An 18981-nucleotide genomic window follows, 5' to 3' on the forward strand; every position below is an offset into this window, starting at 1 on the left:
GATTCTGACCTTCTGCCCTCATACAAGGCTCAGAAGTTTGGGCTAAACATTTATTACCTTGGTCAATATTTATCCATGATCACACTGCTCATAGTTTTACCTTAGCATGTTCAAAGAGACTCGTATAGTTACTACATTCCAAAAGATTTGACAAGCCCCGCAGTTGGTCTGTCACCCGAGGCCACCCGAGCTGCCAAGTGGTTTTGGTTTCCTGAACTGGATTTGAGCTGCAGTTTCAAGGGACAAACTTTTGAAATTTTGATTCCACCAGTCCACGTCGTTTTGGCCCTTGCACTTCTTGTCTGCTGGCACTGCACTTTCTCTGTAACAGTGACATGACATTCTGCATCCTGTTTTCTTTCTGCTACCTCAATCTACCTCAACGGTGACTGGGAGAGGTCACACCGTTGCTGGCAGCTAACAGCAATGTAGTTTCATACTCCAGATCTGACCTTGTAAACCCGAAAACTGCAGTGGAAACTAATGCATTAATATTGTGCTTTTAGGCCACTTAAATTTATTAGTCGAGTGGCAGGATGGAGATACGCCCTACCAGAGGAGGTGCAAGGCATTCTTTCCCTCCGCTAATCTGCACATCACCCTTGGGCAAGGTGTAGCACCTGCTTATTTTCCCCCACCCCACCACCCAATCAAGATCATGTGAGGCCCTGGGAGCAGGTTGTAAGAGCAGCTGATGTACATCACAAGTCCTGGTTATGTGACCACTGACACCAGGCAGACAATCTCTGAACAGTATTGATAAAGGCTGGGGTCACCAATCTTGTAAAGACACTGCCCAGTAGAAGGCAATGGCAAGCCATTTCTGTTGGAACAATTGCCAAGAACATAAATGATTATGGAAAGACCAGGATCACCCACGTCCTACAACATGGCACAAGAGAAATGAACAAAATAAACTAGCAATACTATGAACCCCAGACAGAGCTAACAGACTGGGAACAGATCACCCAGAATGTGAGTACAGGAGCTGGAAACAGCAGGAAAAGCTCCATTTTCTTGGAAAATATAGCTAATATGGCATGGGGTATAATTTTAAAGTGATTGGAACGAAGTATAGGAGGGAAGTCAGAGGTAAGTTTTGTACACAGAAAGTGATTGGTATGTGAAATGTCCAGCTAAGGATAGTGGTGGAGGCAGTTTAATTAGGATCATTTAGGAAACTCTTAAATTGGCATGTGGATTATGTAGGAGGATATGAGGATTAATTGAGGAAATTGAGGATTATGTAGGAGGGAAGGGTGAGATTAATCTTAGACTAGGTTAAACGACCAGCATAACACCATGCGCCTGGAAAGGCCTATACTGCACTGTAACGCAGGATATGCATATAACGATATGCATGATACACACTTGCAAGATGGTTCCAGCGTACATTGCGACTCTCTGCGAGGTGTAGAAAGTTGTTCCCATTTTCTTCTTAAATATTCTTCTTTTGAATTAATTTTGCTGCAATCTGCAGCATGTAAATTTCCTCTTAACAATGGACTACAAAATTACATTAACGATCTTCAGCACTCATGATAAACCATCGGCTGCAGTGGAGCCGTTAAGCTTCAAGGTCAATGCCATGGCCGGAAGCACAGCAGGAGAGGTGAATTCAAACCAAAAATGCCAAAGGGTGAGGCCTGCATCTTGTTGGTGAATGTGTAGTCGCTGGAAAATAAGATTGACAATTTCAGGGCAAGGCCTCTTATCAGGGGCAGATCTCAATTGTTTGTTGCACTGAGACTGAGACTGAGACTCGGTTAACAGCTAACATGCCAGAGGCAATAATCTGACCAATAGGTCTTAGGATTTTCAGAATTGATCTAACCACGAACTCTGGTAAGGAAAAGTGTGGCAATTTTCTTTGGTGTTCGGACTTGGGGGCTATGTCGCCCTCTTGTTCCCCTGACTTAAAATACCTAACGATCAAATGTAGACCATTCTATTTGCCTCAGGAGTTCATGACCGCAGCTTATATACCACAGCGGCTGATTATAAGCAAGCACTAGTGAAACTGCACAATGTCGTCTGCAGGCAAGAAACATTTCCTGACACATTTCCTGACACGTTTCAAATTATTGTCGGTGACTTTAGCCGGGCCTATTTAAAGAAAACCCTGCCCAATTATCACCAGCATGCAACCTGTTGCACCAAAGATCACAACGCTGAGATCACTGCTACACTACAATAAGGAATGCCTATCGTACATTCCCTTGTCTGCATTTTGGCAAACTAAACCATTTGTCTGTACTCCTACTACCTGCGTACAGCCAGAGCCTAAGAAGCAAGGCTGCAGAGATCAAGGCACCTAAGAGGTGATTGGGGGAAGCAGACAAATGGTTACAGTTTGCCTTGAGTCGGTGGACTAGGTCGTGTTCAGGAAGCCATCTGGGGTCACAGCATAACCCAATCAGAAGCCCTGGATGAATGACGAAATCTGGAACTTGCTGAGAGCCAGATCAGAGACAGAATGCTCCAAGAGGGGTAGACATGATCTCTGGAAAGCCACCTCACAGGTGACGTGGAGATCCTGCAGTAGACTGGAATCAACGAGGGATGATCGCTAGCAGTGGCAGGGTTTGAATACCATAACCTCCTACAAAGTTAAATTTAATGATGCAGGGGACAGCAGAGCTTCGCTGCCAGATGAGCTCAATGCCTCCTATCTTCGCTCTGACCACCAGAACAGGGAGGAACCATCACGCATCTCCATGTCTTCTGATGATCCTTTGGACTCAGTATCTGAAGATGACATGCAGGCACTTTTCAAGAGAGTGAATCCAAGGAAAGCATCCAGTTCGGACAGAGTACCTGGCTGAATGCTGAAGATCTGTGCTAACCAAGTGGCTGGTGTGTTTGTGGATATCCTCAACCTCTCACTCCAGCAGTGCGTGGTACCCATCTGCTTCAAGCAGGTTTCAACTGAACCAGTGCCCAATAAGAGCGTGGTGACCTGTATATATGACTATCACCCAGTGGCATTTACATTCACAGTAACAAAGTGTTTTGAGAGACTGGTGTCGAAACATAGCAGCTCCTGTCCGAGTGGCAACTTGGATCCACTCCAATTTGCCTAATGCAACAGCAGATCCATAGCAGATGCAACTCATTGGCTTCACACAACCCTGGAATACCCAAGCAGTGGGATGCATAGATCAGGATGCTCTTTATCAATTACAGCTCAGCATTTAACACTATCATCCCCTCAAAACTAATCAGTAAACTCCAAGACCTGGGCCTCAATAACCCCCTGTGCAAGTGGATCCTGCATTTCTTCACCTGCAGACCCATCATTTCAGATTGACAAAAATATCTCCTTCACAATCTTCATCAGCACAGGCGTACCACAGGGATGCATACGTAGCCCCCCGCTCTATTTGCTTTACACCCATGACTGTGTGGCCAAATACAGCTCCAACACCATGTACAAGTTTGCTGATGACACTACTGAAGTGGCTGTATCAAAGGTGGTGATGAATCGGTACATAGGAGGGAGATTGAAAATTTGGCTGAGTGGTGTAATAACAACAAACTCTCACTCAATGTCAACAAGACCAAAGAACTGATTGTAGACTTCAGGAGAAGGAAACCAGAGGTCCATGAGCTAGTACTCATTGGAGGATCAGAGGTGGAGGAGGGCAATAACTATAAATTCCTGGGTTTCACCATCTCAGAGGATCTGTCCTAAACACATCATATAAATACAATTGCAAAAAAAGTACAACAGTGCCTCTACTTCCTCAGGAGTCTGCAGAGATTTGACATGTCATCAAAAACCTTGGCAAACTTCTATCGATGTGTAGTAGAAAGTATACTGGTTGGCTGCATTAAGGCCTGGTATGGGAACACCAATGTCTTTGAGTGGAAGATCCTACAAAGGTGTAAATCCAGTTCATCATGGATAAAGCCCTCACAACCATTGAGCATGTCTAGGTGAAACTTTGCTGTAGAAAAGCAGCATTCATCATCAAAGATCCTCACCACCCAGGCCATGCTCTTTTCAGGCTGCTGCTATCAGATAGAAGGTACAAGTGCCTCAAGTCTTGCACCACCAGGTTCAAAATCAGTTGCTACCCCTCAACAATCAAGCTCATTCTATTTCTGGTGTTCCCACAACCGATGGTCTCATTTTAAGGACTCTAAGAATCTCAGGGTTGTATGTGGTGACATGTATGTAATCTGATAATAAGTTGTACTTTGAACTGTAATGTTGTATTTTCTATGTCACTGGGAAAGGGTTTAGATAAGACTAAAGCACAGGGCCTAAGCCCACCCCTACTTCCAAAACATCCTCTTGAACAAGGTACAGTCATTAGAAAACAAGGTTGAGCACCTCAGAACAAGTTAGCTTTATCAGAGGGACATGAGGGATCACACCAATTCCCCTGACACAGTTCTCCAGTCTGAGGGTTTTTTAGTACACTGCATAAACCGGACAGCAAAGTCAGGTAAGAGAAAAGTTTGATGCCTTTTATGCTTAGTTGGTAGAGAAAACTATGACACACTGACACAAACTCCCACATCTCCAGATGATCCTGCAATCTCAGTCTCTGAGCCCAATATTTGGACATCCTTCAGGAGGGTGAATGCACAAAAGGCACTGGCCAGATACTAAAGATCTGTGCAGACCAACTGGCTGCAGTATCTACAGACATATTCAACCTCTCTTCCGTTGTCTGAAGTTCCCACCTGCTTCAAACCATCATCTATTGTACTGGTGTATTGGGATCTGCTTTGATAGCTACCATCCTACAGCATTTACATCAACCACAATGAAATTAATTTACAGGCTGGTTATGGTGTAAATAAACTGTGTCATAGATGGCATGAGTTCACTTTAATTTCCCTCAACCACAACAATTCAACATTGGGTGCAATTTCTCTCACTCTTCACTCTATTCGAAACCATCTGGAGAACAGGAACACAGACGTCAAGCTGCTGTCATTGACTAAAGCCCAGAGCTTAACACAATCATTCCATTCAAACTCATCACCAAACTCCCAGACTTGAACCCCTGTACCTCCCTTGGTAACTGGATGCTGACTTCATCAACAGACCTCAATCAGTGGGGATTGCTAACACAACCTGTTCCTCACTGACTATCAACATATGCGCCTTTAAGGGTGTGTGCTTTGCCGCCTGCTCTACTCTCTATACACACAACTGTGTGGCTAAGCACAGCTCTAATACCACTTACAGATTTGTTGATGAGTCACAGATGGCAATGAGTCAGCCTACAAGAGTGTAAAAGGACATCTGGTTGAGTGGCACCAGAACAACAACCTCGTGTTCAAAAATCAGTAGAGGTAAAGAATGATGGTTGACTTCAGGAAGGGGAAAGAAGACAAACAAGCACCAGTCTACACTGAGAGATCAGCACTGGAGACAGTTAGCAGCTTTAAATCCCTGGGCATTAACACATCAGATGACTTGTTCTGGGCCTTGCTCATTGATGCAATCATAAGGAAGCACACCAGTATGGGGTTCAGGTTGTCATTAATCACTCTTAATAAATTTCTACAGATGTCCCATTGAAAATACTCTGACTGGTTGCATCATGGCCTGGTACCACAGTTCCGATCTGCAGGAACGAAAGAAGCTGTAGACACAAGCAGACTCAAATACATGGACAGAAAAGTTTAGAATCACCAGGTTCAAGACACCGTCTTCCTTTCAGTCATTCAGTTCTTGACCAACCCAATCACTACAGTATAGCGACACAATGACCACCATGATCGCTTCGCACTAAAATGGACTTTTTCGGTTCCAGTTGTAAAATCATAAAAAAACTTACAACACAATATAGGCCCTTCGGCCCACAAAGCTGTACCGAACATGTACTTACTTCAGAAATTAGTTCAGGTTACCCATAGTCCTCTATTTTTCTAAGCTCCATGTACCTATCCAGGAGTCTCTTAAAAGACCCTATTGTATCTGCCTCCACCACCATCACCGGCAAACCATTCCACGCACTTATCACTCTCTGCGTAAAAAACTTACCCTGACATCTCCTCTGTACCTGCTTCCAAGCACCTTAAAACTGTGCCCCCATCATGTTAGCCACTTCAGCCCCGGGAAAAAGCCTCTGACTATCCACACAATCAATGCCTCTTCTCATCTTACACACCTCCATTAGGTCACCTCCCATCCTCTGTCTCTCCAAGGAGAAAAGGCCAAGTTCACTCAACCTATTCTCATAAGACATGCTCCCCAATCCAGGCAACATCTTTGCAAGTCTCCTCTGCACCCTTTCTATATTTTCCACTGTAGTGAGGCAACCAGAACTGAGCACAATACTCCAAGTGGGGTCTGACTAGGGTCCCATATAGCTGCAACATTACCTCTTGGCTCTTGAACTCAGTCCCATGGTTGATGAAGGCCAATGTACTGTATGCCTTCTTAACCACTGTGCAGCAGCTCTGAGTGTCCTATGGATTCGAGCCCCAAGATCCCTCTGATCCTCCACACTGTCAAGAGTCTTACCGTTAATACTATATTCATATATAGTATCATACTTGGCCTCATACTTAACTGATTTGAACTCCATCTGCCACTCTCAGCCCAGTTTATCACTGTCCCTCTGACAACTCTACATACAATCTCAACACCCCCAACCTTTATGTTCTTTTTAGAAAAATTGTGTGATTTATGTTTACTTGTTTTCTTCTAAATATTTCTTATATGATACTAAGCGCCTGTTATGCTCCTGCAGGTTTTCCATTGGATACGTATATTTTTCATATGACAATAAACTGTATTTTGATGAACTGACTTATGTAAATGGCACAGATTTCTGAAGCTCAGGACGTAAGACAGGAATAAGCCAATACACCTGTACAGCTAGTGTCCCAAGTACAGATGTCAGTTGCTGTCTCCTAGAACCACTGACATGATTTTAAATGCTTCCTCATAGTTTTGCAAACTTCTTACAAATAGAGAGACAAGTGCCACTCACACCTTTCGCCATCTACGGGAACGTGATTAACCTGACTAGGAACCACTGAGGTCATGAAAGACAAAAAGGCAAACATTTCTTGCTTCTTTTTCCTTAATTACTGAATTAAATTATTAAATATGAAATAAGGAATCTTGGGGTCCAAGAATCCATGTTATGTTCTCAGATAGGTGCAGACTGGAGGAGCTAGACAATGAGCAGGTCAAAAGTGTTAGATTCATTAGACATCATTATGTTCTGCACAACATCATTGCCTGTTCCTGTGTTGCAGTCTTCTATGCAAGTATTGTTTTCCCACGGAGAGTAGAAGGTGTCTGAGGTCACTATCAGAATTGATGGACGCAGCTACAGTAATAATGGGCACAGTGTACACTGTCTGCAGGGGGCTGAGATTAGTTTAGAATGGGATCACGGTTTGTCCAAACACTGTGGGCTGAAGTGCAAGTTCCTGTGCTGTTTTACCTTCCAAGTCCATAGATCTCTGAAAATGACTGCATAACTTAAAGTCATATGTCAAGCTTGCCTTTTTAAAGGCCACTGAACGAGTTCAAGAGTCAGCAAGTTCTGTTGCGGCGTTATAAAACTCCGGATAGGTAGCACCTAGAGAATTGTATTCAATTCTGGTTCCCCCATCCAGAAACCTTCCACTCTCTGAGGAAAATGAAATTTGCATAGAACATGGAAATATACAGCACAGGAACCCCATGATGTCATGTGAAACTTGTTAAGGTAATGACACCTAATTAACCTAATCCCTTCCATCTGCACATTGTCTAGATTCCTACGTTCTTTGCATAATCATGTGCCTATCTGAGAACTGAACACAGACCCTGAGATTCCTTATTTTATATTTAATAATATAATTCAGTTATATTTATAAGGAGGATGCGGAAGCTTTTTGAAAAGGTGCAGAATAGTTTTGCCAGGATGTTGCCTGCACTAGAGGGCACATGATATGAGGGGGTTGGACAAACTCGGGCTGATTTCTCTGGAGTGGTGGAGACTGAGAGGAGGCCTGGTAGAGGCTTGCAATATTATAAAGGGACAGAGTGTAAACAGCCAGCAACTTTTTCTAGCATATATGTTCAAAGGAGATGCGCAGGGCAACTTATTTTCATACAGAGAATAATGGGTGCCTGGAATATGAGGCTGATATGACAGAAGGGTTTAAGAGGCTCTTGGAAGGGCCCATGAATATGCAGAGAATGGACGATATGGGCATGATTATGGACTTGTGTAGAGAGAAGGAACTAGTCTGATCAACTTTTAATTAGTAGTTTAATAAATTTGGCACAACATTGTGTTCCTGTGCTGGACTCTTACATGTTCCATGTTCTAAATTGCTGCCCATATTAGTTGCTTCAGGAAATCATTGGTTGCCCGTAACTACATTCCAGTCGACTGTATACAAATGGTGGGTTTGTGTGCAACCCCTTTAAGTGAACATACATGTCGTCTAAAACAAAGCAAACTCAAAAGCACAAGCTTGGAGATTCATTCTCAGTAGCTATCTCTAATGAGCCTGTATGGTTGTGCGAGAAAGTTCGATCCAGCCTCTGATTTCATTAATTTCTTGGTAACACTCTCTTTTGAGCTCAAGAGCAATTCATTTTCATATTTCTTAATATTTTCATTTCTCCTCCTTCACCTATTATTAATTTCAATACCGATTCAATTAATCAGCTTTCTTTTATCAATGGTGAATTATTTTCTCAAAGTCATATGGTTTGAAACTCAAGATAATTAAAGATTAAACTCAAGTAACATAATTCTGGACAGAATGCAGACTGCAAGGTTGGGTACCAAGAGTTCCTTGAACTATGCACATTATGTACCCCATACTGTAACTGTCATATTCTAAGTCTTACCTATTGCAATCCACGTGGAGTAAGAGATGAGAAGCACTGATTGAGAGTGAAATTCGGTGCCACTGTCCATCAGCCAGTCGATATGGGAATACTTCTGTGCGAGGTTTACCATTGAAACAGTAATGATATCTTATCTCATCCCTTTGACCGCTGCTCTCCAATTCAAAATACCTGCATTTAGTACAAGCAACAAAGACAAGATATTTAGCAGCAACATTCAGCATTAGCAGAATTTTAATAAATACACTATATCTGTGAGTCTTTAATATTAATAATTCCGGCCCTTTGAACCATGCCACCTTAGCAACTCCGATTTTACCCTAACCTAATCACGGGATAATATATCTGCTCGGTACGTCTTTGGACTGAGGGAGGAAACCAGAACCGTTATGTTTCAAGTGTCAGAGACTCTTTACAGAATGATGCCAGAACTGAACTCTGAACCACCGAGCTTCAATAGCGGTGCTCGAATCGCTACGCTAACGTTTATACATCATACTAGGCTCACTTTCTTCTAAGCATTTCAACTTCCTGGTAAATGCTACTAGGTCCTCACGAAAACAGCATTGGCATGCTTGTTCTGAAGCTAACTTCAGGCAACTCCTCGGATCTTTCTTTCCTACAGCATTCACCAGCTCCTTTCAACCAGACCAAGTTTCATCTTACAGATGAGCCACAATGTTATCCTTAAGAAGCAGAAAAGATAACTCATTAAAAGTTAGTGTTATTTTTTAAAATATGCAACAGAAGTACATATTGAATTTCCCAATAAAACTTCAGTTTTATTTTTGTTGGCCATGAAAGGGACCCAACTTATGTATTCTCAAGTTTAAAAGAACTCTGACGACGGGAATAAATAGAATCAACTTATTCGAATCAGGCTGCAAATGAAGACAAGAATCAGAATCAGGATTATTATCACTGGCACGTGACGTGTAATTTGTTAACTTAGCAGCAGCAGTTCAATGCAATACATAACCTAGCAGAGAAAGAAAAGTAATAAAACTAAATAAAATAAAACATAAAAGTAAATCAATTACATATATTGAATAGACGTTTTTAAATGTGCAAAAACAGAACTGCTGTATTTTATAAAAGGACCATAATGAGGCCAATCAACCTATTGAATCTGCTCCCCCATTCAATCATCCCTTTCAACCCCATTCTTTTGCCTTCTCCCCATTAACTTTTCCATCCCTATTAATCAAGTGCCTATTAATCTCCACTTTGAATATACCTAATGACTTGTCAGGCAAGATTGCCCTTAAGAGAAGCATGCTGACTTTGGTCTATATCGGCATGTCACAGAAGAACTGAAAAAATGATGAATGTGTACTTCCAGAATGAAGGTGAAGGCTAGTATAATTAGTACTAGACTTAACTAGTAAACCAGGCGCCTTCATTTGCTCTAGCCACATACGGTAAAATTAATTAATTCCCATTATTTGATGGGTATTAATCTTTTATCATCTCAAATCCAAAGCCACTGTCGTCAGTCCTTTCTAAAAAATTCAATCTATCATCACTGACTGCATCAATCTCCGAGACAAAACCAGATTGCCTGCAACCTCTATGTCATATTTGTCCTCAAGTTTCTAACTATATTTCAATAAGGATACTTATTGCCACCTATGAAACATTGTCCCACTGAAACAATCAGTAGTGCCTTTGCTATAGATGGTGAACTATGATTAAGTTACCTGATCATTTCATGGGGTAATTAACCATTACTGCATTGCTGTGGATCTAGTATTGTTCAAGTTATTTAGAGATACAGCACGGAACAAGCCCTTCCGACCCAATGAGCCACATAGCCCAGCAGCCCACCAATTTAACACTAGCCTAATCACAGGACAATTTACAATAACCGGTTAACCTACTAACCAGCAGAGCACTTTCAAGAAAGGACATTTGTAAGGGCATGCTTAATTACAATACTTTTGCTTTATGGTCACCTACTATATACTGATACAAGTTTATAATTTCCAAATATATGCAACTACTAATTTGAATATCTTATGATGGCATTTGAACTTGTGGCACTGAATCATTATTTGCCCTGTATTCATGGAGCAATAAATCCATTATGTATTATACACCTGCCCCTGTATTCACTGGTAATGCCCTTCTTCTGTATCTCCTATTCCAGTTAGAAAATCTCAGGCCCATTTCCTTCATTTTTTGCAATCATTGTGTATTTTGCTTGACATTCTGTCATGCTCCTACTTTATTGCAAACTCATTTCCTCTGAATTATTGTCTAAATGTATTCTTTTGTGTTTGAACTCTGCAGCCTTGCTAGGAGAACAGAGATGATAAAGATCAGCTTTGCTAGCAGTGATGCTAACTGGACCAGTATCTTGCCACATGGCAAAGCTCACTAGGAGAGAAGATTGAAGTCAGACAAAGAAGAAAAGCTAAACCTAAAAGCTATGTGAGAGAAAGAAGAAATGATTAAACTTTTACACAGAGCACGCAGGAAATAATTTAAAATTTACAGTCAAAAATGAAAGCAAACTCAATAATTTAAAAGCGGAAGGTAGGACAAAGATAATGTGAAGCACAAACTGAGAATAATATATATATATCTACTGAGTCATGTGTTCCCATGAAATGCAGTATTGGGAATTTTACAACTTGGCTCACACCGACAGTGACTACCGATGCAACCTATAGTCAAAGCGATAATATCGCAAACACACAAACTGTACAATTTATACAGAGATGCCCATTTAGAACTCAGTACATTGCAGCAAATGTAATGCTCACTGTAACTCACAAAGTAACAATTCCACACTAGATATGAATTTGTAAACACACACAATTAGTCTTATTTACTTATTTAGGCTTTCCCACAGAGACCACTTGAGTAGTTGCAGAACGTAGGAACTATCCGGCAGATTTTAGATGATTCGTGAATAATTATGACTGGAGCTCATTTATATACGTATAAAGAAAAAAAAATATCCATTTTATCTGCCTCATAGCAGCATAACACGATTCATACTTAAATTTTGTGCCGTGTTCTTATGATGTTAATTCAATCACTGTCATTTAACGAACACTGACGAGTCCCAACAATGTTTAAACTATGAGAAATTAGGTTACTATTTAATTGAATGTACAACAATAAATTGCTGTAACAAAATAATAATACATTTATCAACCTACTGCTGCATTCATGTTTGGGATGACTCTGAAAGTGTTTTCTGTAGGAAGTCTGACACTTGTCTAAAAAGCTGCTCTTAATTGGTTTTTCATGTTATCTCCAAAGCAGACCTGGCAGTAACCAGCTACGACATTCATCAGTATGTATCAATTCTACGTGAAGCAATACTCAGATAACCATTTCTCTCTTAGCCTAATGAACACAGGGATATTTTACATGAGGAGAAAGGTATTATCAACCTGCAGTCAACATGATTTATTCACTTTCTGGGAATCAATCAATAAATACCTATTTTGCTGTCTCATCAAAACAGAAGAAAATAGAAGTGCAAAACACAGCACCTCATGCCTCGTATTCAATGTTTTGATAGTGACTCTGCCCCAGACTTCAGCCCTCTTCTCTGCCAGCTCCCCAGAGCCCTCAAATCCCCCAGTTAAAGATCAGCTGCTTGGCAATGGCTGGGATTTGATGAGTGATTGAGGTTGAGGTCTTCAAGTTCCACAGAGTGGACATCACCAAAAATCTTTCCTGATCTAATCATGAAGATGAGACAGCCAAGAAAACTCACCAACACTTCTACACCCTCAGGAGGCTAAAGATATTTGACACATCCCCATCGAGCCTCATAGGTTTTATTGAAGCACCGGCAAAAGAATCCTATCTGGAGGCACCACAGCTCAGTATGACAATTGCTTTACAAGAAGCTACAGAGAGTTCTGGACATAACTTATCACAGCATGGAAACCAGCCTCCCTTACTTCTCAATGCAGCAGTAAAGCAGCAAGCATGATCAAAGATCTCATCCAACCCAGGCTTTATTTCCTCTCTCCTCTCCCAATGGGCAGGAGATACAAAAGCCTGAAAGCACATACCACCTGCCGCAAGGAGAGTTTCTCCTCTGCTGTTACAAGGCTATTGAATTGTTCCCTGGTACATTAGGGTGGACTCTTGACCTCATAACTACCTCTTTATGATTTTGCACCTTATTGTCTGTCTGCACTTTCACTGCAGCTGCTACAATTTATTCTGCAACATGTTACTGATTTACCTTTTGCTACAGTCATTTACTGTTTTACTATACACTACATCAATGCACTTAGAAATAAATTGATCTGTATGAAGTGTCTACAAGACCAGCCTTTCACTGTACCTCAGTGCATATGACATTAATAAACTAATTCCAATTCCCAATTATTAACAGCAGACTCACTAATAAGTGGTTTGCGTTCTTCCAAGGCCACTGATTTCCAGATTTTTGTCACAACCTTGATTCAGCCTCTGAAGTCCAGAGGTGTGAAAATTACTGTCCTTGCCTTTGACACCAAAGCAGCAATTAATAGAACACAAGGAAAATGCATCAAACTGATATTAGTGGGAATCAGAGGGGAAACTCCAAGTACTGGGAGCCTTGTGAAGATGGCAGCCATTGCTGTCTGCTGAAAGTCAATAGTCTCTACTTTAGGACATATCTCTAGGAGCATCTCAAGGCAGTATCTTCAACCCAACTGCTTTACTTTTCCCTCAATCCAAGGTTCAAATGTGGGCTGTTCACGATAATTCTCATTGGCAAATCAAAGTTCAAAATAAACTGATCATCATGAAAAGCTACACACAATGAGAGACAGGTTGATAGGCAGGCAGACAATATTGAAAAAAATGAACTCTTGGAAGTGAGTTCATAAGTTGTGGAATCAGTTCAGAGTTTAAGTGAGTGAAGTTATCCACTATGATTCAGGAGCCTGATGGTTGAAGGGTAATAACTTCCTGAACGTGGTGGAGTGGGGCTAAGGCTTTTGTACATCCTCAGAAAATGAAGCACCATGTCCTCTGGATAACATTCAAAGTCATGCTTCGTGTATGGCAAGAACCATTTGCACCACCCAGTGCAAGCCAATAACCATTGCCAATTTAATAAATCCCTTTTGACACTTATTCTCATTATTGTTTCCCAACTCTTATAATCTATGCCCTGGGACCAATGACTAAGCACAAAGAGACAGTCTCTTCTACAGAAGATTTTTACCTATGTAACACGCTGTAAGATTTCACTGCTAATGTAATGACCCCTCTGCAATGTTTCACTGCTAATGTAATGGTTTCTCTGTAGCAGCAATATTTGGGTTATGAATAGAGACAACAGGGCTTTGGAATGTACGCTATCCAATGGGAGAAATGTTGTTCTTTCTTGTGAGTCTGGAAGAGAGATTTTTGCGGTCTTTTGTCGGTGAGAGGAGGAGGAAGACACATGCAGAGTAAGCTGGTAGACCACCAGGCGGAGTGGACTGGGAGCGAAGGTCCGGAGGTCGACAATACTCAGAGGAGGTCGATGGTTGTTGCAGAGACGGAGCAGTGAGCTCCAATGTGAACTTTTGACTTTTTCCATAAAATGGACCCTTTTACTTTTTATTTTCTTTACTAACCCCATATCCAGATTAAGATCTATAAATTACAATCATTTAATTGCATATGGTGTGCTGTCAGATATTTTGCAGTGTGGATTTGTAACTGGGCGACATATCACGCAGCATCCACACAAATGAGATTTCTCAGTTTGGCCGGGCCAGAAGTCGTTTTCCCCTAGACGAACACATGCTGGCCGAGCCTGAGGGTCACACCTATTAAAATTGCAAAGCTTTTTTCAGTCATGTACTGGGATTCCAAGATATAATTTATTGACTGGCTTAGGGAGCTAGACGTGAAAAATCTCTAGCCACCATTGATGGCAAGGCAGCCTGCATGATTGTCATCCCATCGATGGAGTTAACACCCATCATCTCCATCCGACAATATGGGGATTTCTAGCTGAAGGAATGGCCAAATTGTACAATCTCCATTCACAAGGGAAAAGTAAATCCACAAAAAACACCGTCACTTTCAAATTCTTCCTCAGATATCGTGCTCCCATATGTCATTATTACTTTGCTATCTTTTGATCAAAATCCTCCAGTACCCTACTATCAGAATAATATGAATTGCTGTTCCATTTCAAGGAAGATGTCTATCATTATCTACTGAAGGATAACTAGAGTCCTGCCAATAAACCATGCCAATGATACAAAATAAGTTAGAAAATGCTGACAGAGGACATAAATATATTTCAGCATGTATTCCAGTTTTGTTGAATGCAGAAGAATAGAGAAGAATAAACTGCAAGGTTATAAATTCACCTTTAGATTGGTGACAATAAGCACTCTCTACAGTGATGGTGATTTAACTGACTTGTAGAAGCAAACAAACAAGGGGTATTATACCAAGCATCATCCACCTGAAGATGAATTTCATTCTACTGTGTAAATTATCTCCTTACCACATGGAATAATGTAACTCAGAAGCGGATCAGCACATTCCAAATGTCTACAGTACATTAAAATCCATTCCATGCAGATCTTCCTCTATTATGAATTGGGATGACTCAAAACTAAGATTTCAAATTTCAACATTCAAAGTGAAATTTATTATTATCACATACAAACTTCAGATCCCTTTTCCTGTAGACATACTCAGCAAGATTTAACTCAATCTTGATTTTTATTTTTAAAACATGGAAGAGGCCATATTGCCCAACAACTACCGCCCCCCCCCACCTGATTTAATCCTAGGTTAATCACGGGACAATTTCCAGTGACCAATTTACCTACAACCGTTATGTCTTTTGGACTTTGGGAGGAAACTGAGACACCCAGAGGAAACCCTCACGGTCATGGGGAGAATGTACAAACTCCTGACAGACAGCGACGGGAACTGAACTTGGGTCACTGGTATTGCAAAGCATTGTGCTAACCACTACTCCACTATGCCACCCCTCTGTTGTATCTTAAACTCGCTAATATTTTAGTGTGTTTAATTTTGCAAGTCAAGAACAATAAATAAGCTATCTAGTATTGACTGCATCCTCAAAGTCTGCTAGTCTATTCGCCCAATGGCCATTATTGGTTAAAGTTACAGACGGGGCCAACGACATGAACAGCAAATAGCTACAAAACAAAAACTACATCACCCTCACACTCCGACTATTCCCATCTTCCACCCCAGCTCCCTTATCTGATTTCAGACTCCACCATCCTTTCCTACATTATCTGAAGCACCTTGGTGCCACCACCACTCACCTTCCAACCTTTTTCCACTATCTCCTCGCTTCCCTCATCCATCCACCTATCAGCTGGATCTACCTATGCTTGATCTTAAGGCCGTAAGACATAGGGGAAGAATTTGGATATTCAGCCATCTTCTGCTCCGCTATTCCATCATTACTAATTTAGTATCCATCTTAATCCTATTGCCCTGCCTTCTTCTCATAAGTTTTGGCACCCTGACTAATCAAGAACCTATCAACCTCCACTTTAAGTACAGTCAATGACTTGACCTCCACAGCTGCCTGTGGCAATGAATTCCACAGATTCACCACACTCTAGCTAAGGAAATTCTTTCTGATCTCTGTTCTAAAGGGATGCCCTTGTATTCTAAGCTCTGCCCTCTGTACTATCCTGTAAATATGAAAATGAATTTACTTGGTTAGATCACTAAGTTACAGAAAATATAGCATACTAAAGCATGCCATTTGCCTTGCTGTGTCTGTATTGGTCAAAAAAAGATCTAGCCCAATCCCATTTCCAGCTGCAAAGCTGTTGCCTAAAAAGCCAAGGGTTTTCAAGAACACACACAGAATGACAGATGAACTCAACAGATCAGACGGCATCCATGAGGTGGAATAAACCTACTGAATCAGCTACCGTTAATTGGATCATTTTAGCTGCTGAATTCAGCATGACCTGTTCAGTTATTCCAGTATTTTGTGTGTGTTACTCAAGATTCCCAGAATCTGCAGAATCTCTCATGTCTTCAAGTACACGTCACCACCCTCTGGCTAATGAAATTCCTCTTCATCTCTGCTCTAAAGCGACATCCATGTATTCTGAGCTATCTTGCCTTCTCATTAAGCCCCTTCCCCTTGCCCCTTAATACTGGCTGTCTCCTCCTCCATCATTCTGTTGAGATGAAGGATCCTAAACAGAAACATCAACAGTCCATTAGCCCACTGAGTTCCTCCAGCATTTGTATGTTGTTTCCAATTCCATCTGCAGCCTTCTGTGTCTTCAGTGTTGTTCAGTTGCCATCTATAAAACCCACCTGATCGTCATCTCGAGACACTAGACGTTAGACATAGCACAGTACAGGCCCTTTGGCCCTCCATGTTGTGCTGACCCATATATTCCTTAAAAAAAGTACTAAACCCACACTACCCCATAACCCTCTATTATTCTTTCATCCATGTGCCTGTCCAAGAGGTTCTTAAATACTCCTAATGTTTTAGCTTCCGCCACCATCCCTGGCAAGTCATTCCAGGCATTCACAAACTTCTGTGTAAAAAAAAACTTACCCCTGATGTCTCCCCTAAACTTCCCTCCCTTAATTTTGTACATATGCCCTCTGGTGTTTGCTATTCGTGCTCTGGGAAACAGGTACAGGCTATCCACCCTACCTATGCCTCTCATAATCTTGTAGACCTCTATCAAGTCCCCTCTCATCCTTCTACACTCCAAAGAGAAAAGTCCCAGCTCTGCTAACCTTGCCTCATAAAATATGTTTTCCAATCCAAACAATATTCTGGTAAATCTCCTCTGCACCCTCTCCAAATCCTCCACATCCTTCCTATAATGAGGTAAACAGAACTGATCTTACTCCCTTCCTACCTCCATTTGTGACACTTCACATGCTCTTGATCTTTTCAATGATTTCAAGTTCCCAGACCCCGTGCGTCCTATTTTCACTATGGATGTCCAGTCTCCATATACCCACTTCCTCCACCAGGAAGGCCTCAAAGCTCTCCAATTCTTTCTGGACACAGACCCAACCAATTCTCCTCCACTACCTCTCTCCGCCATCTAGCAGAACTGGTCCTCACTCTTAATAATTTCTCCATCAGCTCCTCCCACTTCCTTCAAACAAAAGGTGTAGCCATCATCACTCCCATGGCTCCCAGCTATGCCTGTCTTTTTGTCAGCTACGTGGAACATTCTTTGTTCCAAGCCTCCACTGGCATTTCTCACAAACTTTTCCTATGCTACATCAATGACTGCATTGGCGCTTCTTCGTGTACGCACGCAGAGCTCGTTGACACCATCAGCTTTGCCTCCAACCTCCACCCTGCCCTCAAATTTACCTGGACCATTTCCAACACCTCCCTCCCCTTTCTCAATCTCACTGTCTCTCTCTCTCTGGAGACAGCCTATCTCCTGATAAAGATATCAGTAGATTCTCATTGATTCTCACTGCTACCTGGACTGTACCTCTCCCCACTCTGTAACTTGTAAAACTGCCAACCCCTTCTCACAAGGCTTTTTATTCCAGAACTAAGGAGATGTCCTCCTCCTTCAAAGGAAGGGGATTCCCTTCCTCCACCATCAACACTGCCCTCACTGGCATCTCTTCTATTTTTCAAACGTCTGCCCTAACCCCATCCTCCAATCACCCCACCAGGGAATGCATTACTCTCGTCCTCACCCATCACCCCAGCAGCCTCGGTGCCCAGCACATAATTCTCCGTAATTTCCACCATCTGCAAAGGGTTCCCAAACCGAAGCACATCTTCACCTCTCCTCCCCTCCACTTTTGCAGGGATCACTCCCTACATGATACTCTTGTCCATTCGTTCCTCACCATTGCTCTCCCTCTTGGTACTTATCCTTGCGAGTGGACCAACAAGTACTACACCTACCACTGCATCTCCCTCACCACCGTTCAGGGCCTCCACCAGTCCTTCCAGGTGAGGCGACACTTCAGCTGTGAAGCTTTTGGGGTCATCTACTGGATCTGGAGTTCCTGGTGCAGCCTCCTGCTTCACTGAGCACCTATGCCCCATCCACAAGAAAAAGCAGGATTTGCCAGTGGCCACCACTGGGAATTCTACCTCCCATTCCAATATGTCAGTCTATGACCTACTCACCTGTCGTGATGAGACCACACTCAGGTTAGAGGAGCAACAC

The 18981-nt window shown here is 42.0% G+C and overlaps 1 protein-coding gene across 1 annotated transcript in view; it reads right to left on the bottom strand.

The window, feature by feature from the left end:
- LOC132397564 (protein kinase C-binding protein NELL1-like) overlaps positions 1-18981 on the bottom strand; it is a 943441-nt gene that overhangs the window by 905676 nt on the left and 18784 nt on the right. Inside the window, exon 4 of the mRNA XM_059976383.1 lies at positions 8831-9001. Coding sequence (XP_059832366.1) covers positions 8831-9001 — 171 coding nt within the window. The remainder of the gene's footprint in view (positions 1-8830; positions 9002-18981) is intronic.

This window comes from Hypanus sabinus, chromosome 7, assembly GCF_030144855.1.
Source record: "Hypanus sabinus isolate sHypSab1 chromosome 7, sHypSab1.hap1, whole genome shotgun sequence".
NCBI classification, from domain to species: Eukaryota; Metazoa; Chordata; class Chondrichthyes; order Myliobatiformes; family Dasyatidae; genus Hypanus; species Hypanus sabinus.